Source organism: Paralichthys olivaceus, chromosome 11 (assembly GCF_024713975.1).
Source record: "Paralichthys olivaceus isolate ysfri-2021 chromosome 11, ASM2471397v2, whole genome shotgun sequence".
NCBI lineage: Eukaryota > Metazoa > Chordata > Actinopteri > Pleuronectiformes > Paralichthyidae > Paralichthys > Paralichthys olivaceus.
In genome coordinates, this window is record NC_091103.1 from 5,178,191 (window position 1) to 5,199,609 (window position 21,419).

At 40.9% G+C, this 21,419-nt stretch overlaps 2 protein-coding genes across 2 annotated transcripts; one reads left to right on the forward strand and one right to left on the reverse strand.

Moving 5' to 3' along the window:
* Positions 1-371: 371 nt before the first annotated feature.
* Positions 372-9,408, reverse strand: psmd2 (proteasome 26S subunit ubiquitin receptor, non-ATPase 2). Its single transcript, XM_020095164.2, has 21 exons — positions 9,177-9,408; positions 8,110-8,166; positions 7,850-8,014; positions 6,945-7,066; positions 6,561-6,785; positions 6,284-6,442; positions 6,004-6,148; positions 5,844-5,904; positions 5,553-5,699; positions 5,255-5,361; positions 4,409-4,536; positions 4,116-4,203; positions 3,866-4,028; positions 3,465-3,566; positions 3,218-3,369; positions 3,011-3,094; positions 2,411-2,579; positions 1,752-1,846; positions 1,543-1,669; positions 1,277-1,395; positions 372-1,136 (listed from the first exon to the last, which is right to left on the reverse strand). Exons 1-21 carry the CDS (start codon positions 9,297-9,299, stop codon positions 954-956), a joined length of 2,721 nt encoding a protein of 906 aa, XP_019950723.1. The 5' UTR covers positions 9,300-9,408; the 3' UTR covers positions 372-953.
* Positions 9,409-9,444: 36 nt separating this feature from the next.
* On the forward strand, positions 9,445-20,536 carry prss59 (serine protease 59, putative). The gene is made up of 9 exons (XM_069534389.1): positions 9,445-10,638; positions 11,240-11,421; positions 12,335-12,567; positions 13,330-13,465; positions 15,037-15,151; positions 17,669-17,870; positions 18,993-19,083; positions 19,199-19,401; positions 20,245-20,536. Exons 1-9 carry the CDS (start codon positions 10,390-10,392, stop codon positions 20,352-20,354), a joined length of 1,521 nt encoding a protein of 506 aa, XP_069390490.1. The 5' UTR covers positions 9,445-10,389; the 3' UTR covers positions 20,355-20,536.
* Positions 20,537-21,419: the final 883 nt, after the last annotated feature.

Sequence of the window (21,419 nt, forward strand, 5' to 3'; positions counted from 1 at the left end):
CCTCATATAGGCTATATATATATATAAAATCATGTATATATAAATAATTTATCTGAGACACATAAGTCGCCACTGATGAAGTGTTGCATCAGTCTTTATTCTCTTGAAGTTCTTTATGTCAAGACACCTGAGTTATTATTCCTTGAAGCCTACTTCACACACTTACAGTGAATTTTATTCTGAACTACTGTTGCCATTACTCCCCAACATTAGAATATATACATATCTGTGTGTACACACTAAGTATACATGTGTATTTAGTATCAAGGCGCTTTCCTTCCACTAAGTGGCTCCTCCTTGTGGAGAAACCTCAAAATGCTTGATAAAGTTCCATGACTTTCTCTGCATCTAAATCAATCAACACACAGCCATAAGATTTCCACCATGTGGATCTGAGTTTTTATTTGTTTCAACCTTGAACAGTACTCTAACAAACAACACCCCCCCCCAAAAAATGTGAAGATTACATATTTGTAAATGTTCTAATTACAAAACATTATAGAGGATAAAAGTAGTAGGAAAAAAACAAAAACAAGATGTGAACTATTGATGTGGTCTGAGCAAAGTTTTTATTCATTTACTGATGACTGAAACACATTCCCACTGTAGAGGAGGCCCCCAGTCAGTATAGCTGCTGATTTACATCACGTGTGAGAGATGGATCAAACTTATAGCAATGAGGAGAACCATCTATACGGAGCAGATAAGGTCCCAGTTTAACCCTCTGTGTCATACCAGTCCAATTAACCAGACCCCAGCCATCCATTTTTAATGATAGCTGGTGCTGGGCCACAGATGACAGTGAGAAGACAAAGCAAGGTAGAAGGATAGGCCTGCCTCGCTCTTTTCAGCCATGCAGTAAACAATTCAATATAACAACTTCCGAGAGCCATGGAGGTCTACCCTTACAAACACAGGGAGACACTGACGAGAGTGGGCTTTTTGGCTTCAGTCTAGGTTTCGTAGTTGGGGTTCTTGCGGAGGATAACAAAGCCTTCCAGGATGGGGGTGACAGGGAGGTACTCCTCTGTGGCCAGCTCAGCCCTCTCTCCATGAGCCAGTAACACTGGTGTGGTGTGAGTCTGGAAACCTGTGATGGCCTTCGGCTTCCCTGCCTGGCCCACGACATCCACAGCCTGGACACAGATCATACAAACTCATGAGATATAGATTCAAGATAAAGATTTAATCTGGAAAAATGTTTATTTTACAAATGATTACAAATTTCCATAAACATTTCATTCTTTACAATTCTCCAAGTAATCATGAGCTTTACCTGTCCAACTCTGACTGACACGGGCAGAGGCCGGAGCTCCTCGTCGAATGTGACCAGCATACGTGGCTGCATGGCTGCGACCAGGCCGTACAGAATGTAGTGAGATTTCCCCAGGATTACTGAAATGCACACAATGAACAGCAGGGGGAATGTGAACACAAGAAAAACACTAATGATGGCAACATTAAACTTGCATAACCGTGATGGAAAACGTTAAGTGTAAGCAGAGAGCTGAGGCAAGTGCAGCGGGAGGAAAATGAACTGACTGTTCTTGACATCAAGGAAGGAAACGAGCACGGTGAGTAGTCCGGCGACGGCGACCTGGCTCATCAGCTGCCTGTCGCTATGGTAGGGACAGAGTGTCAGTGTGCCTTTGCCCAAGTGAGTCAGACCCTGTGGAGGCACAAACAGCAGAGAGTCAATACTTATTCAAACACACAGTCTGGTATAAAGTGCCTTTTGTGCTGCCACCCACCTGGGCCAGTCGGACCATGAAGAGATTGTTGGGGTCTTTGGCGTGATACTGTGCCAGCTGCCGAAGCATGGCGGCCAGACGTGCGTTATTTGTGCCTGTGGAAATGGAAAAAAATGTGGAATTTGTTAAATGTATTAAGGATGTTGACATTAAAGGTTTTTTTTTGCAGGACTGGGGGGCATAGTGCGTCACTGAAAAATGGCAGATATGTAACATGGACGTTCAAGTAATCAGACATTTCTGTTCAAAAACGTCAGCGCTGTTTTTAACGAAGGGAAATTACATAAATTAACTTTTTCATGAGGATAGAAGCCTTTTAATACACTGAGTTTTAAAGCTACAGCACAACAACCCTCTGTGTAAAATAAGTAACTTTGTAATTGTACTCAAAATATTCTACGTCATCTTTACTCCCTTTAACAGAGTTTTAATGAATGAGATCTAGTTTATTATTTAATGGTATAGTCTTTATTTACTGCATGTTCTCTTGTTGCATCACTTGGTTTTGCAAATGTTATTTTAAACAACAGACAAGGTATTAAACATGCAAGTCTAATACTATCACTGTTACCATGATTTCAGATTACGGGGTTTGATATTATGGTGGCCATGATATCATAGTTAACCTTATGCCACGTAATGCCCAGAATCCTACTTACCACTGCCCACCATGCCCATGGCAAAGATGGAGTTGTGTGAGACTTCAGGGTCTGCATCATGGGAAAACTTGCTGAGGGTGTCCAAGATGTTGAGCCGAGGGTTGGACACAGAAATGAGAGCCAGAGCGAGGGGCACTGCTCGCCTCAGTGTGGGCTCACCGTAACGTAGCTGATGGGACAAATACAGACAAATTTAATTTTAAAGAGTAAATGCACGGTCAACATGCCCAGATCAAGAAAAAACTAAATGTGGCCTAAGTTCCTTTTAATTGCAGATTTAAGCTGTCACACCGAAGTAGTAATAGTTGATATATGACAGAAAGGAGCAAGTTATGCTTTGTTCTTCTTGCGTTTCATCATGAAATTATTGTGACAGAGCACAGAGAAACTGTAGTGAATGGTATCAAAGGTGATACGATGTGGACTAATGGTGGGGTCTGAAAATATGAAAGAGCTGTTATGTCAAGATAACCACGTACAAAGGCCTCTCCTTCCTAAGCTTGAAGTACAACAACATTTTGAAATGGGTGACAAATAATATATTCAGTAAAAATTAAACAAAAACATATTTGGTATAGAGAAGTAAGAGGAGCTACTGACCAGATGTCCAAATGTCCGTAGTGCCATTTCAGAGCCAATCTCCTCCCCCATGGCAATCAGGGCAATACCAAGAACAGCTACACCCTGACATGGAAAGAATACCAGTTTATTAATCTGTTCAAGCAAATATCTTCACACACGCTTATAATACAGATGATAGGCACTGATAATGGAGAGAAATGTTGGTGAGCAATGATAATATGTTACCTGGTGGGAGCCCATATCTGCAGCACTGTCCTTCTTGTCTTTGTCCTTCTTATCCTTCTTATCCTTGTCCTCCTCTTTTTCTTTCTCCTTGGCTTCGTAGTGCTCACTGCAGATATGGAGAAGCTGCTGCACCTTCAGTACATTGCCGGAACCTGAGAAAAAAAAAAAAAGAGTTTTATTTGAGTTTTGGCAATCCATAAAATTTAGTGATCAAATCTTAAGGGGGGGGGTGTACTGTGAGACTGACCTGCATATGCACAGATATCCACGAGTGTGTTGGCAAAGCTGCGGAAAGGTTCAGGCACAACCTGAAGAGCTGCCAGGGTTGTCTCAATTGCCTCTCCCTTACCTGGGGAAAGTGAATGACACAAAATCAAGAGTTAGAGCAACATGATAAAAAAAAAAAAATTGCAGAAGGTGGAACTGACCTCTAAAACTGATCTTGAACAATACAAGATTCAGAAAGAGCAGTCACACATTACCTCTTAGTGTATTGTATTCTGCTTACATCCTCAGTTCAGATCTGAACATACACAAATTTGTCCCGAGATTGGATCTCTCAGGACAGATGCTAATAATAGGTCTATAGCTCCTTTCACACAGTTTCAAACAATCTCCTCAGTTATTTTATTTTTTTAAAATTCTTACCCAGGTGGTTGAGTCCTAAACCTAGAGGCAGCCAGCGTGCATATGTGTCCTTCAGCTCCTGTTCGTTCTTCTCCATGATGGTCTGGACGATGGTGGAAGTCACGTCGCCGTTACATGACCCTACTGCGATCATACCGCATGCAAGTGCTGTCACTCCAACCACCTGTGGATGAAACATACACACTTGAACTTTGCTTAACTGATCATATACTGGTCTACAATGAGAAGAGCCCTTAACATGCATCCTCACCTCCATGCTGGATTTGGAGTCTCCCATTACAGGGAGAAGCAGAGAAAGGACATCTTCTCTGTTAGAGCCAGCGTAGGCCAGGCCCAGTCTGAAAACAAGATGACAAGGATCAAGACACAGCCCCAAAGTGCCCCCATAACATAAAACTTTATTGATCCTTAGAGAGACTCAACTATTTACAACAGAACAAGAAATAAAATAAAGAGATAAGCAGGGAAAACCTAACTTTTTTTTTCTTTTTAAAAACAACGATAAACCCTGTTTATCTTTCTGTATGTGAACATTCAGCTCACCCAAAGATGGCTCCTATCCTCATGACATTGCTGTTGTGGAGAACATAGTCAGACAGGAGGGCGAGGGCTGGGTCACATTCATTCCTCACACCCGAGTTTACAATGCCACAGGCCAGGAGGGCACCAGACTATACAGGGACACATGACACAAGTATAAGACAAAAAAAAAAAACAGAGAACTAGATTTTAATAGCGTCTCCACCATGGTAATAAGCCTGAAAATAGCTCATGTCATGCTGAGCGTCAGTTTCCCAAGCGGTTGTAATCCAGTCAATACAAAGGATTTGGCTGACTAGACGTTAGAATGGAATGTAGAGGTTTTCTGCAATATAAGTGCTGAAGTAAATCATTCGAAAACTATTTATGAGATGGTTATCAAAATTTGTGGTGAAGCAGAGTTGATACTGATGGGATATTGAAAAGATTGTGTTACTGACACCGTGTCTTTATCTGAAAGTAACATGATCTTTGTTGAAAAATTTCCAATAATTCCTCATATGAATGTTCATCATTATCCATTTAACCGCCAAACAACAATAACAATTCCAACTGATTAATCAGATAATCGCAAAGAGTGCGTGTGTGTGTGTGTGAGAGTGAGAGTGCTGCAGGTGTGTGATGAGTGAATCCTTGTTTTCTTACTGTGAGTGTCCCTGATTCTAGGTGTAAAAATGAACCAGATTTTTAAAAAACATCAAATTTAACAGACGGACATACATAAGTGTTAATATTACGTCAGGCACTAGCTGTTTTAATCTTGATGGTTAATTATATGTTAACACACATCAGTTATCTGAAAGAAAAAAAATCTCTATGTTCATCCCTTCTTCCCAGTCCAATGTTTACCTTGATGTAGTCCTCAGAGGAGTAGAGGTATTTGTCTATCTGGGTCAGACCACCATCCACATCCCAAAGCAGGATCATACCCAGGGAAGCTGCAGCACTCAACATGCCTAAACGAGATCATCATTAGTCACTGGTCATTCAAATAAAGTAACAGTGATATACAAACGATCAAAATCATCAAACATATACGCATGTCAGTTAATCAGCTATGTCAAGAAAGGGAAAGTCCAGCGAGGAATACGCAAAAAGGGTTTTGAAGACTAAAAATACTACAGTATTTGTGTGCATTTTCATTTACCGTGATCCTTGTTCTTGTACAGCCACTTGTTGCCATCATCTGTGAGCAGCTTGTCCTGTCCAAAAGCAGCGTTGACAAAGCCGTTCACAAAGGAAGAGGCCAAATTCATACGAGCAGAGTCCACCTGGGAGCCGCTCCCGCCAAACCCTAACACATACAGAGTAGAGGTCACGCTACATGGCTTAATCAATGTTTCTCACCATCATTGAACAAATAAGTAACTTTCAGCTCACTTGCCACAGTGGCCAGTAAATCACAACAAACAGCATCCATAAAACCATCTGGACTTACTGTTGTTTTCAAGATGTGTTTTGTAGATGTCATCTGGGACTTTGGGTTCCATGATGTCCAACTGGGAAGGAGAAGATTAGTGTGTTTATAAAAGGTTTTTAAAAGAAAGGCCACAAAATTCTCTCTGCAATTAAAAGCTTAGGCAGCTTTTATTAGTTACCTCTCTGGCCAGGGCCAAGAAGTTGCTGTTGAGCTGCACATTAGACATAATCTCTGTCAGGTCTTCGTAGTCCTCTACATCCTCATTAAGCTCCAGGAACATGCCATGGCGACCCAGCATGAAGGCCATCTGCTTCTGGATGACACTAACAAAAAAAAAAATGCAATCAGATAAGAGATATTAAATGTTAATGTGTTCATCCACCTTGACGGGTTAATAACTTATATCATTACGATGACCATCTTATGCCCTCGAGGAATGGTGGTTAATTTGTCCTTACATGTCTTTGCAGGATGTGAAGATGTTTTCTACCAGCTCCACATCATTGAGAATCAAGGCGAGTCGCAAGGCCTCTGGATAACGGTTAAACTTTCGGAAGATGTTCAGGGCACATCTCAGCAGAGCCGAATTTTCAGGCTCAGGAACATAACTCACACAACTAGAACCAGGAAAGAAGTTAGGAAATGAAGCGGTTGTATTTCAGTGACAAATTTAAATTAAATTTTTTATTAATGACTAATGTTTGGGTTTGTGAGCAGTGTATAACCTGGACATACCTGGTGAGGTAAAGGCAGACTTTTCCATAAGCATTTTCATCTATATAGTCTTCCAGCATCTCCAGCCTCTCGATCTCCATCAACAAGTCGCACGCCTCGTGCTCTGCATTGTGGGCCATGTTATAGGGCACAATCTCCCTCACTAGTTTCAATAGCGTCTCCTGCTGTGCCTTGTCACTCTCTTCCACCTCCTGCCACTCCTTAGCCACCTCACCTGCCAGGTGCCTGGAAAATGATGGAAAGAAAAACAGTCATCAAAAATGAAGCAAACACCAAATTACACTATATTTCACCCCAACACCCCTCACGGTTTTCTTATGTAATAAGTTATCTTGCTGCTCCAACAGTAGCAACATGACTTGCAGATGTATGTAGTTTACTTACCTTACATATTCATGTCCCCAGGAGGCCAGCTCTTCCTGTGAGCCCAACAGACGGTACTTCAGGCACTCCCTCTCACCGCTCATCGTCATGGCCAACACTGAGACCACATCAGCACAGAAATGCTGCAAATACAGAAAACATTAACAGTGCGAACTTTATTTCATGTGTCACTTGGTTTTTAGTGCTTTGATTCTTGGGGCTACATCCATACTGCTACATTTTCAAACTGAAACAATCTCTGTCCACACAAGGGTTTTGGCTCTGTATCAGCTTTAATCCCTGTCCATACTAACAGACCTGAAAATTAGTATCATATGCCTGCTCACATATCGTATACTGGGCATGCACGTGCCAGTGCCCACAGGATGCATTTGGTTGTTAGTTGCTGAATTGTCATAGATTGCTTGAATAATATCCCATATGCATGTAAGCAGTTGTATAATTGCAAAATTTAACCGCACAAGAGCTGTTGGCAAATACAATATCTAGACTGTACAAACATCTCAGTTTCTGCCCGTCAAGACTAAATCTCGTCCCCGAAGTCTCCAGCAGCGTTTCCAAACTTCTGTTTTAGTGGCTCTAAAACTATGGATGTAGCTTTGTTCTGGTACCTTTGGCAATAATAGAAATTTATTACACTATTTATGCATTAGACATTTGATGTCAAACAAATATTTTAAACTCATCCTAATATAGAAATGGTTTACAATAAATGCCACACAAACATGCGTTAATACTGTTGTTTTCATCCTTGGAAAAAGCCTTTTTTGTCAAAGAAAAAAAATCTGTAGCTTCAATTCCATACACTTGTGTTGATGGCATCACATAGTTTCAGTTCCACTGAAAAGTCGAAAAATGTGCTCATACTTGAGTTTTTCAGTTTTCTGGCAGCATCACAATGTTACCTTGTTCTCTCCAGGAGCCATGCCCTCGTAGATCTCTTTGAGCTTGCCATAGTGTGGGCGCAGGAATTTCAGGGGTTTGGGTACTGAGGTCATGGAGGTGGTTGAGGATCGGATTAGTCTGCGCAGCTCTTCCAAAGCAGGACGATGCAGCGCTATGTTCTCTTCCTGCCAATGTGTAGAAAATGGTGCATTTATTTGCCTTGTAAAAGGAAAGCTACCCCGTAACACATGGAGGGGAAATAAATAAATATAATACTCACACTCAGTCTCTCCACCATCATCTCTAGGTCTTCTTGTAGCTGCTTGTCTTCTTCTGACTGAGGTGATTAAAGAAGAGAATAAAACTTTTAAAAATTAAAAACCTCAGGAGCAAATTAATCTGAGAGGAGGGGGGTGACCACAGTTTTCAGTTGAGAATAACATGATGGCAGCGACAACATGTATTCACTAATGTGTGTTCTGTTGTTTGAAATAAGTTTGATGATGATGATGATTGAAACTTAACTTGGTAACTTTATGATCTTGAAAAACATGATGTCAAGCATTGTTGTCAGTCGAGCTTCTGATGCAGCTGTCCACCTCAACAGTGAAAACCTGACCGGTGCATTTACAGACATCCTATCATATGACTTCAAATATTCAGTTTAATGTGAAAGAAGTGTATAAAAGATATGTCTCCTCGTTTCAGAAAACAATCTGACCAGTGACAGCGTTGGCTGCTTAATCAAGCCAGCTCCAGGCTAACTGTACGTTTTTATTTAACCTTTACTTAGTCAGGAAAAAGTCAAGATAGGCAGCAGCACAGGTGAAAACATGTGTAACTCAACCAGGCGAGTTAAAATCCTCAACACCTTGAACCTAAACCTGTGAAATCAGTCTGTTGTTACATTTGAGTGTGGCTGCTGTGTCATACAGTTTACAACCCAATGCTATCCCTAGCTAGCTGTACGTGCTATCACTAAGGCGAGCAGAGCTAACACCACACACACACTGAGGACGGCGGCGATAACAACTAGCGGGCTAATGCTAGCTCACCGGTTGAGGCTATGCTAGGCTAAGGCGAGCTAACGCTGTGAGTTACAGCTGCAGGGGGGTGGTTTTTTTTAAAAGACGGACAAAACACGGAGAGCTCAGAGTGGCAGCTCTTCATAAGACACCCGAGCACAGAGTCCCCGGGAGTGCACGAGTCCTCTGTGCTGAGAGACACTGACTCCGGCCCGCTCCACCATGTTGTCAAAGCGGCAGTGACTAAGGCAAAATATCTCCTCTGTCTCCCCGTGACGTTTCCCGAGCAGCACGTTTGAATGAGAACAACGTCCCCGCTCACCAGCTCCTGCTCCTCTTTCTTCTCCTTCTCCTTGTCTTTGGGCTGCTGGCCCTTCTCCTTGTCCTTCGTCTTCTCATCCGTCTTTTCGGGATGCTTGCTCTCTTTCTGTTTTGCCTCCTCCATGACTGCGGCTCTACGATCTGACGACCAGAGAGCGGAACTGAGCGGCTCCCACACAGCAGCTTCTTCTTCTTCGGTAGAATGTGGGCGAGTTTGCGCTCTCTAGCGCCCCGCACTGGCGTGAATTGTCATGCGCTTGTGTGTGCAGTTCAAGTTCAGGACATCTAAAGAGTGTACAATTACAGGACAAGCTCTTTCACAGCGTGCCCTGTGACTTCCTGCACTTTGCCTCACTACATCTTTTCTAATCATAAACACATTTAACGTGCATCTAATTTTTGCACTCACACATTTAAGATACGATAAGATAGACTTTATTCATCCCACACTGGGGAAATTTCGACTTTACAGCAGCAGAAGGGCATTAAGATAGAGAAAAATAAAAATATGCATATATATATATATATATATATATATATATAAACAAAAATGTAAACACTATACAAAGATACTGGAAATGCACAGTGGTGGGAAGTGGAGAATATACATTGGAATCAGAATCAGAATCAGAAGTACTTTATTAATCCCCGTAGGGAAATTATGTCACAATTCACATGAAATATATATATGTGTGTGTGTGTGTAGGAGGTAGATACAGAAAAATGAGAGTAATGATTATTACACTGTTTTTACGTGCTTGTTGAAAGGTCTTATGGCTGTCGGGATGAAGGTCCTTCGAAACCTCTCTGACTGATTTGATGCCATATTTTCCAATACACTGTAGTGTCCCAACCAAATATTCAACATTGTCACAAGTAGGTTTTTTAGCAGGATTAGTAAACACACACACAAATACACACACTGGTTTCTTAACTTCATTAAAAAGTTATATATAGGTCCATTGTCTGTCTGTATATGTTGTTTCCATTGGTGGTGTTTGTTTGCACTATTTGTTGTATGTTATATGTTGTGTGTTATATATTACTTGCACATTTGGAGTATGGGAAAACGCAATTTCAATCCTCTGTGTAACAACCTGTTGCATTGTTTGGTTGACAATAAAGTTCACTAAGACATATATGAGAATTCATTTTTTTTGCGGGGGGAAACTGTTATTTCCCACGCTCTTTAAAGTAGCAGACCAGCTTGTCATATGACCACAAAAGTCACATGTTCGTTTCCCGTTTCTGTCAAAATGGCTTTGGAGGCTCGTGTGTTGCGTGTGTGCACAGTAGCACTGTTCTTCGTGTTCTCTGTCTGTGCTGTTGGACACGGACGAGTCAAAGGCTTCAGGAGGTTCGGTCATGTGCAGCGGGCCCAGCGGGGAGCTCCGTCAGAGGAGCAGTGGTTCACCCAGAGACTGGATCACTTCAACGGTGCAGACATCAGGGAGTGGAAGCAGGTGAGTCCCCCAGTGTGTTGTGAGCAGGGGGTTAGAAAAGGGATCCGATTAAAGGTCCAGTGTGAAAGATTTAAAATTGAAGATAAAATAACCCTAGTGATGTTTTCACTGGTGTGTGATCATCCACATTGTATGAATTGTTGTTTTATTTTCCCTAGAATGGGCCCTTTATATTTAACTTTATATTTACATGGTTCACCACAGTTTCTCTTTCCTGTTGGGAAGAGGAGGGTGAGATGAGGAGTATTCAGCTGCAACATGCAACTTCACCTCTAGATGTCACTAAATTCTACACACTGAACCTTTAAGCTGGTGCTGGATGTGGTGTTAAATGAATATAGTCATTGGAAGAGTTTCCTTCCTGTCATATGTTATCTATGTCTATGGTTAAAACCTAAACCTTCTTGATTAGAGTACAATCAGCACTGCTTACTGCTATTAGACCACATGCACTGTACAATAATAATTATATATAAGTGCAATTTCACAGTTTATATTTTTCTTATGTATTTCTATTTTACATAGTGCCTCGTGTTTTTACTTATTTATTTGTATTTGTACAATCTGAATAACTCTTTCTCTCTCTCTCCGTTTGCCCCAGAGGTACTTTGTCAATGAAAATTTCTACAAGCCAGGTGGCCCAGTGTTTCTGATGATAGGTGGAGAGGGTCCGGCTAATCCAGCATGGATGCAGAATGGAACCTGGCTCACCTACGCTGAGAAAGTGGGAGCGCTCTGCTTGATGCTGGAGCATCGCTTCTATGGAAAGAGTCACCCGACAGTGTATGTGTCACCTTAACTCGTGTTCTTGAGCTTTTTCTATCTTTAGAGCAGTTGATTTAGTCTCTAGAGGTTTCACCGCTTTTGTGCTTTTGCGATAATACAGTGTGTTACTATTAGCATGGTAATGTATTGGAATATCTTAAATCTAATTTAGGAAAAATGTTATAGTATGAAATTTGTTGGAGTAGAAGGGTTAAATGGCCAGAGAGAGAAAGAGAAAGGAAAAGAGAAAGAGAAAGAGAGAGAGAGAGTAAAAGTCAACACAAAATGGACCACAGTCTGTCACAAATCTTTGAATGAATCAATACGTTGTTATTGACAATCGATACTCTATCAAGAAACATAATATCCCCGAAATTCTTTATCGGTCAGGATCGATTGTTAAAGGATCCTTTCGTTTTGGCTCACGTGGAGTTACTTTGAGCAGAAATACCTCGGGAGCATCAGCCAAAAATGCATCAGGACATCACAATCTTGTTCCATTGGAATAGAGAAGCAAATGCTGGTGAAGCTTTTGTACCACTAGATGGCAGCACTGCTTTCAGCTAAAGACCGTCCTATACATGGCTCATGAAATCCTCTATAGACAGGATGATGGACACACTGAAGATGTTAACTCAAACTGCTGAGGAACTCATTACCACCCCACATCAAAAATGCCCAAACACTGCTATTATTCAAGAAGGCCCTCAAAACCCACCTCTTCAGACTTGCCATCCCCTTCTAACACCCCCCCCCCCCCCCCAATTTTTATTTTCTTAGTATACCTTATTCTTCTCCTTTTCTTTGTATTAAAGTGTATACTGATTGTTTTCTTATTTTATCCTTCACTAGTCGTCTTTGAAAGCTTTGAAAAGAGCTATGTAAATGCAATGTTTCATTATTATTATAACCCCCTCCTCTCTCCATCCAGTGACCTCAGTACAGACAACCTACGTTTCCTCAGCAGCCGTCAGGCTCTAGCCGACCTGGCTCACTTCCGCACCACGATAGCTGAGACCCGAGGCCTGACCAACAGGAAGTGGGTGGCATTAGGCGGGTCATACCCTGGTTCTCTCGCCACTTGGTTCCGGCTGAAGTACCCACACCTCGTCCATGCCTCTGTGGCCACGAGTGCACCCGTTCATGCTACTGTCAATTTCCCAGGTGTGACAAGACATTGCAAAACATGAAAACATGGACAGATGTGCACACAATCACTCTTGATTTGTGCCAAATTCTTGACAAAATAATTTGATTTAAGAAAGATTTATATATACTAAAGGACACAAAATATTTCTTGAAATAGTTAAACAGTATGTTTCACTTGTAAATTCAGATTAACATAAAGCACCAAACCACTGAGCTCTCCAACAGTTAGCTTGAGCCCCAGACAGATCAAAGATGAGGAAAGCTTTATTCTCTATCTTTGTCTGTGTTGTGTTTGGCTCTACTCATTGTTTTTCCTCCGGAAGGCTCTAGGCAGGAATCAGGGTCAGAGTAGCTTTGTACACAGAGATGCTATCAGAAGCTCTTGCGCCACATTCTTTTAGATTTATGAAGATAACCATTACAAAACACTGCAGTCATCCAGCATTGCTTCCAGGAAAAGACTGGCTTCTGTTCCAGTCATAAATATTCCAGTTTGTTTGAATGTGAAGTTTCTCCTCTGAGAGCCTGTTTTAATAGTTTCATAAACTGTGAAATTAAGTCATCAGTTTACTTCGTGCCTCACAGAAACCATTTCCAAAAACTGTCTCCAGCACTTGAATAGACCTTGGTTCAGATATTGTGTTGAAGATGAAGTGGTGCTTTTCCAGCCCTTCAAAATAGTCGTCATTGTTGAACTAATGTTTTGTTTATTACTGTGTATTACGAGCAGCCCAGGTTTAAGTGTCTACTCCTCCCTCTGTCCTCATGTAATGCCAGAGTACTTGGAGGTCGTGTGGCGTTCGCTGGCCTCAGAGAACACAGAGTGCCCCCTACTGGTGAAAAAAGCTTCGGATACCCTTGTAGAACGGCTAAAGGATCCCAAGACCCACGACAACATCACTAAAGACTTCAAGTACCGTACATTTACACTCTGTAACCATTCCTGTTATTTACTGCCAGGAACACTAGTGTGGATTAAGATTCTTTTTTTTCGTCTATGACCTCTGTTGTTGACTTACTGAGTGACTTGTTTTCTCGCCGAGTGTCATAACTTCCTTTATCTGACCTTTTTTTTTTCATCAAGAAAAAAGTGTCCCTTCTGACGCCAAGCAGGAAAAGTACAGATTTAGTCAATACCATTAATAACCTTGTTCCATGAGAAAGTCCTGGTAAACTATGGGTGCCTCAGGGCTGGTACACTTAAATAAAGTACATCAGGTTGTTATAGTGACTGGATGGTCAGTCCACATGATGAGTAAGCAGGCTCACATTTCTTTTTATAATGGGGTGGTTAGTCTCATGGAACTACTACTGTCGCAGAGACAGACAAGCTAAACCTGTGTCTCTGCGTCTGCACCGGTCTTACCACACTGGACATCTTTTGATTTGCAGAATAAATAGCCCAGACGGTGCTAATGCAGGAAAAAACATGTAGAGGTCTCGAAGGTGGTTGAGAGGCTTGTCCATCTTCCAAGCCACAATACCTCAGAGAATGTTTTCCATGTTTCACAATTTCATCGTGAAGGAAATATCACTCACAGGCAAACACATGAGTCGTTTCTGAAATCAGTGTGTTACGTCATCATCATGTTAACAGAATTTACCGTTGCAAAGACTTTTCCACTGTATGTAGTAACGCTCAAGTGAACACACCCACACTTCTGCAAAGTACAACACTCTCTTTTGACTCCGCACCTCGTAGCTGTCAGGTTGACAGATGACCCAAATCAGTGTCCGTGTATTGATGTTGAATGAGTTACTGTTCCACTAAGAGGTGAAATTTGGGTGTTTACAGATTCTGCAGATTAGTGATCACTTCAATTTCAAAGTAAAAGGCCTGAGAGATCCGGAAAAGACAAAATATTCCAGGTAGCATTCCATTAGACATTAGCATTCAACCTGTTGCTGTTTAATACTGTTATGTGATATGATGGGAAAAACACGTTAATTCCAAAATTTCATAGCCCCATTGGGACATAACTATTTAAGCCTGGAAGTAAAATGCATTGGACTCCAGCCTCTAACGCTAAATGCTAAAGATAAATAATCCAATGCTGAAGTGCTTGAAACTATTTTTTGTAACAGTTTACTTGATTACACCAAATATATTTTACTCACAGTCTTAAATAATTGTGTCCAACATGTGCATTGGTATTTCAATATGAAAACAGCCCTTGCGGTTGAATGCTAATGTTAGCTGTTGTCTTCTGTGAGCTAATGAGCTTTAAAATATGTTGTTTAACCTTGAAAGATGGTCCCTCCAGATTTAAATGATCCAAGTACAGTTTGTAGCAGTGAGATGAAAACAGTCTGTCATATTTATAATCCTGGATCACATCAATATTATTCTGATGATGAATAGGAACATTTCATGTGAATATGAGCTATAACATGCTCTAGTGTAACTTTCCTCCTCTTTTCATCTCTACATCTTCTCTTGTCTTCCTCCTTCCTTCCTCTCCTTCTCTCCCCACCCTCTCTCAGCTTGTGTTCCAGACTGCAGATCCAGACAGAGATGGACTCGGCCTACTTCCTGGAAACGCTGGCTGGCAACTTCATGGATGTGGTCCAGTACAATGAAGACAACCGAGGGTTTGAGGTGAGAGCGACACGCTCGGCAAACATCTTCCGCAAAACGTCATAAACTGGGATTTTTGGAGGCAGGCAGTAAGTGTTTTGGATTGGAAAATCCAGGTGATCACCCACATATGTATTTTGATACGACATGATCTGTGCGCATTGACTTGAAACAGAATAAAGGGAGTTTGGAGAGTTTTGTAGATCGGGGGCTTGACCTAGTATCCAGTCTTGGTTGAGTGGAAGGCAGCTATGAGGTGTAGGAGGGTCAGTCCAAGTAGTATACTGAAACATAATAAACCATGCATTGTGAGAGAGGCCCAGAGATGCTGCCTTTTAAGAGGGTCTCCAGGGTTGATCCCAGGGCTGCCTGCTTGCTTAGATGTGTAGCTCCTTAACCTACATGCATTATAGGTGGTGTGTGTGACCTGCTGAGTGAGACGATATCAATGGAAGGTGGGAAGTACCTGTGTGTCTTGACTCAGATCCAGATTAAACAACGCTGCTGATATTTGATATGTCAGAGTCCTCTAGTGTTTTAGTTTCTGAGCAGTTTCTCTATTGAAGCCTAGGGTCGTGACAAAACTAGTTATTTAAAAGTGTCTGTTAGCTACCAGGATTATAGGATTACCACAAAACCTGGTGGATAGATGTCATGGATCTTGATGAAAAGAATCAGTGAGTGTAGATTAAATAAACTGGATGTTGTGAATTTGAATGTAGTATCACAAGGGGAATCCTTGGTGGAGATATGTGCTTCTTCATTCTAGTTATTTCTAGTTATTTCTGCAATACATGCACGATGCATTACACAATTGACAATGCTGGTGTTACGTTGACAACTAATTAGATTCTCTGTAACCTCATCAGTAGGAAAATGATTATTATATTATTATTATTATATTCCCTAACCCTATGATCTCAAATTTGTGGAAAATGTTAGAGCTTTATCCCATTTGTGGTGGGATGCAGTACATGCAAAATGTCTCTCCTCTTTTCTTTTCTTAGTATCTACTGTACATCTTTTTCTTTAGTGGTGTCTTCTTTTTTTACCAGTTACCCCTCTTACCCCCCTTCCCCTTCTTTTTCATTCTATCCCCTCTCTGTCCCCCCTGCTGCCTTGAGCAGACGTGACTCCGGTTACCAATAAGCTGATGGGAAAAAGTAACAAAAGACCCTTTGGTCTCTCTGGTTTCCTGTCGCCCCAAGCTAAAGAGACGCTTATAAAAGAACTGAGAGGAGTGGTGGGCCACAGATTCCACAGCAATAGCAGACAGACGCAGCCAACTGCTGCCCCTCTGATAGAAAGGGCCCGGGTACAGAGCAAACGTCCAGGTTTTAGGTACCACTGAGGAATTTGGGTAATGGTGAGGAGTGAGGTGTAACTCAATCGAAAGAGTCCGAGCAGTGGCTTCACAGTTGAGGGGTTATCAATGGGGAGATTTATGAAATACAGAAGGATATTATGTAATGCTACATCCTGATAAACAAGCACTAACGGTTCTTTTTACACAGAAGATGCAGAGAGATGCAGATGGGATGGAAGTCGGGGGTCATTTACAGTTAACGTGGTGTTTGTTTCGCTTGTAGGATCTATAACCACAGCCAATGTTTGCTCGTCCTGCCATCAGTACAGTAACATGTACACTCACGGAGCACTTTATTGGGAACACCTCTACGCCTGCGTATTCGTGTGTACAAAATGCTTCACAGACATTAAAACAGATGACACATGGCAGTAAAATTACAAATTTAAACAAGTTAATGGAAGACAATGAGTAAATTAAAGCAATAAATCACAAAATTTAGAAATGAAAAGCCACTTTTAGAAATTGTTCCGCAGCTGTATTATTAGCTGGAAAAGGGCGGGACAAGCTGGTGACGCAATAGGAAGACCAGACTGTCCCATTTCAGTCTGGCCGATGTGGTCTCTGTGGCTGTTGGAGGATGCATAGAACAGGTCCTACGAAGGATGCGGACACCGAATAGAGACACTGCTAGAGTCCAGTCGTAAAATGAGGAAGGAAGGTGAAGAGGGGGGATCTTTTTCTTTTAAATATATATTTTGAGGGAAAAAAATAATTTTAGGTGTAATAAGTTACTGAGTGGGACTGTAAGAACTCCATATGGTCAAGCAGGTGCTCACCAATCTTGCAGTGTACCACAAGCAACTAATGATCCATTCAAATGTCCAGTCCTTGCAGTTTTAGTGGTGATTGAGTAAATTTACATTGTTAGTTTCCACCACTGCAAAAAATGCTACCTCCTATGATAGATTAACTCTGGGACAAACTTTTTTTTACATCTTGTCAGCATAAATCAGGCCAATTCATATAATTTCACTTCTCCATTTCTATTTATATATGGAATATTATTTGCTGCTCTATATTTTATGGAGAGAAAACCAAGGAGTCATCATAAACATAATGTAATATAAAGAGAGATCAATGTTGTGATAAATCTGCTTCAGTCTGATGTGCTGTATAGAGTTTAGTAATTTTTTTGATTTTTATCTTTTCGACATTTTTTAAATGTATAGGGCGCAACAGGTACGAACATCACCATCAAGGTGCTGTGTGGTGTGATGGCTGACAGCTCACTGGGGGATCCATACGCCCGCTATGCTGCTGTGGCCCGCCTCATGATGGACACCTTCTCCATGAAGTGCCTGGATGCCAGCTACACGACAAACCTGAGAGACATGACCAACACGTCCTGGGATGGGCCGGCTGCAGGGGGAGGTGGGTGAGAGCGTGTTGTGGAAGTTAGTTTCAATGACATTGTTTTAGTTGGTTCTGTTTGACTGCTGGATAAAAGCTATTTTTACGTACATGATAATTTTTGTGGTTCAGACTGTTTTCAGGTTGTCATGTTGCATGTTTTTTTTTTTGTTGCTTTGACAGATTAAATGTGATGATTGAAATGTTCCACTCTCAACCCACCAATAATACACGAGCCATCATCTGCTGTAGAGGCACAAAACACCACAGCCTCAGGAGACCAGAATAAAACTGCCACATGACAGGTTATGTGCTGAGTAAGAGAACAAACCCAAACATAGACATAGTTCACTACAACATGTAATTAAATCACGTCAGACCAGAACAAAACTCCTGAGATGACGGAAACATCTGAAAATAATGTTTTCTTTTTTTCGGGTGAAGTTAAAATTAAAACCAAAGCTTTTTTTACCATCAGTGTTTTATGCCAAATTTTATACTGGAAAGTGACTAATCTTAGACCGGATACAATACTTTTACAATACCTATACTCATTGAGGTCTTCAGTATTGGGTAACAACTTTGCATGTTTGAACCAAAATGGATTCTCAACTGTTGCACCCTTGCGCCGGGCTGTGGTCCCTTTTGGTTGCATGAGTGGGCGGAACTGGAATGGGATCAGTGGGATCACTTCAAAAACCTTTGGGCTGTGTCTGCGTAGACTAAAATTACTACTTGTTCTTATTTTCTGGCTTTTGGTTAAAGTTTTCCTCTAATAATTGGGGCTGAAACCTGAAGTGAAAATGTTTTATTCGATTTCTTTAAGAACCAAATGAATATTCTGGCCAAGAGTTAAACTCTGTGTGTGTTTGTGTGGTTGTTGTTTTTATAGCCCTGTGGGGACCTAAGCCTCAAATCACACTGGGACTTGAGGTCCTCACAGGTAGAAGCTGCTTTTTCTTTTTTGGGTTAACACTTGGTTTTAGGATTAAGAATTTAGTTGTGATGGATAGGGTGAGTGGCTGAATGTCAATGAGTGAGACAGTCAAATGTGTGTGTGCGCTGTCCAGGGGCAAGTAGTAACCATGGTTATGATAAATGTAATGCCCTTTGAGCATGTGTGGGGTGTGTGTGTGTTGTCAGGGAGACAGTGGGTCTACCAAACCTGCACTGAATTTGGATTCTACCAGAGCACTGATTCACCCAATCAACCGTTCACTGGCTTCCCTCTTGTGTGAGTACACTAAACATCTATCTCCCTATAGAATGATTTTTCCTATCAAACAACAGCCATTTTAATGTCTTTGCTTCCAATTACATGACATGTCGATCTGTGTTTTCTGCTCCAGGTATCATGTGAAACAGTGTGCGGACTACTACAATGTAAGTGCTGAGCAGCTGGCGGAGGCTGTGGCCCAAACCAACGAGTATTATGGCGGCTATGATATTCGCTCTAGCAGAATTGTTTTCCCGAACGGGTCCATTGACCCCTGGCATGCCCTGGGTATCACGCAGGACATCACAGCCAACCTCCCTGCTGTTTTCATTAAAGGTGAGAAAAATGTATCTTAAAGGTTTAGAGCTGTGTGTGACAATGTGTGTTTAATGCACAAGTACAGTATATAACATTAATGTGTATCATACTATTCTTCATCATATCCTTTATAAAGTACACTTCATTGATTTCTCTATAGTTAAGCAGTAAACTGATATTTTGGACCATTTTAAAACATCCACATTATGTTTCATCGCTGATACTTAGGATGGACACACCTTGTCACATGTTCATATGCATAAATGTGACTTATTGTGTTATGGTACATTACAAATAAAATGGGAGACAGCGAATATAGTGTGCTACATATTAAATAGGGAGTGATGATTCATATTGTGTGATTGTATCTCAATTCTTTTAATATAATTCGTTATATCCTTCTTAATACTGTCCAGTGAATGAAACATAATGAAAACTATGCTGGCTGTTCCACTAGGTAGATTTTTGACAAATTACATGAATGTTTTTGATATGTCCTGTTGGTTCATTTTATGATGCTACAAATGAAAATGAAAATGTTGTCCAAGTAAAAATACATGTAATCTAATCCTTATGACCTTGTTTGATGCATACACAGTCAGCTCATTGTACATGTCTCCATTTACCAAGACATCATTCATCTTTCTGAATTTCTCTTGCAGGTTAATTGAAGACTTTATGTATATTGTGGTTGTTTCACTTTGAATATTGCCAAGCAGCACTTTAGTACAATGGCTTACTTGTTCAACTAAAACTTTATTAGGTGGATAATTGATAATTGAAAAAAAACTTTTTAGTAGTTTGAGTTTCAACACTTTTTCCTTTCATATATCCTAATACATGATTTTCTCTGTGATCTAGGAACAGCCCACTGTGCCAACATGTACCCTGCCAGTAGTGAGGATCTCCCCCAGCTGAGTCTGGCCCGTGACCACATCTCCTTAATCCTCCAGCAGTGGCTGAAGCAGTGACCAAACAAGCAAAATAGTGATGCTTTTGTCCAGGTCATTGATGTTGGAATGACACTGCTTATTATGCTGCAATATTAATGACTGCATTACTGCTTAAGATGGCACTTTACGCAAGTATCAGCAGGTACAAAGTTCAGGTATTTTTAAATGAATTAGCAGATGAATAAAGATGTTTTTTATGACTCAGTTTCATTCTGAGTTAATGGATTATAACCACTGGTTTCCAGGGCAGGGACTTGTGGACATTAAACATTTGTATATACCTGGTTAATCCTGGCCTTGTAGTCCAGATTAGTATGTTTTCTGTTATTTAGTTTATCAACACAATAATAATTTTAGCGAACTCCAGCCAGTCAATGGTGAAGCTTACTGATGTTCCAAAAGTAGATTTATTTATGTTCTGCCATCATCCTTATAGTGAACATACATTTCTTTCAAACCATCTTCTGTAAACTCACAGGTATCAAGTGAAAGGCAGCATGGATTGGTGTAATGTGATCACTTCTCTGTTAAAATCTCGACAGCAGTGTTTTGCATAAATTGTAATCTTTGTGTTTCACTTGCTGGTAATGTGCAGGTATGTTTCCAGTACAAAACATAATTCCACCTTTAGTTTCATGCCATTGACCCATCCAAACTGCATACAGGACACTGTGTGGGGACCTCTTGATAAACATATTTTACATTTACAACCATCATATTCTGCAGCTGCTTTTGGAGATATCTGGAGCCTTAAAAGCAAAGATCAAAAATAACTTTATATTTTAATGAATAAATGTACAGCTGACCCTTACACTTCCACAATACACTGAAGGTAAAGCTCAAACACCAACGAGACAAACAACATTTCAACAGTTCACATGCTTTGAATAGGATATGTGTTGCACGAACATGCATTCATCTGGTCTGTTCAGCACAAGTGAAGTCTTGTTTGATGATGAAAGAGTGATCAAAATGTTTTCTTGGCTGCTCAGCCTGTACGTGATGATATCTCCTGCAAAATCCAGCGATGGCAGCTTTGGCACAATGAGAACTTCTGGAAAATTGTATTATTTAGACTGCATA

What these genes read in the sequence shown, in the direction of transcription:
- psmd2 (XM_020095164.2), bottom strand. Translation starts at nt 9,299, where the DNA reads ATGGAGGAGGCAAAACAGAAAGAGAGCAAGCATCCCGAAAAGACGGAT. An exon ending in TCTTGGCCCTGGCCAGAGAG is followed by an intron (nt 5,905 to 6,003) that starts GTAACTAATAAA and finishes TCTCCTTCCCAG; the next exon opens with TTGGACATCATGGAACCCAA. An exon ending in TACGGACATTTGGACATCTG is followed by an intron (nt 2,580 to 3,010) that starts GTCAGTAGCTCC and finishes TTGTCCCATCAG; the next exon opens with CTACGTTACGGTGAGCCCAC.
- prss59 (XM_069534389.1), top strand. Translation starts at nt 10,390, where the DNA reads ATGACCACAAAAGTCACATGTTCGTTTCCCGTTTCTGTCAAAATGGCT. An exon ending in GGAAAGAGTCACCCGACAGT is followed by an intron (nt 11,422 to 12,334) that starts GTATGTGTCACC and finishes CTCTCCATCCAG; the next exon opens with TGACCTCAGTACAGACAACC. An exon ending in TGCTACTGTCAATTTCCCAG is followed by an intron (nt 12,568 to 13,329) that starts GTGTGACAAGAC and finishes ATGTAATGCCAG; the next exon opens with AGTACTTGGAGGTCGTGTGG.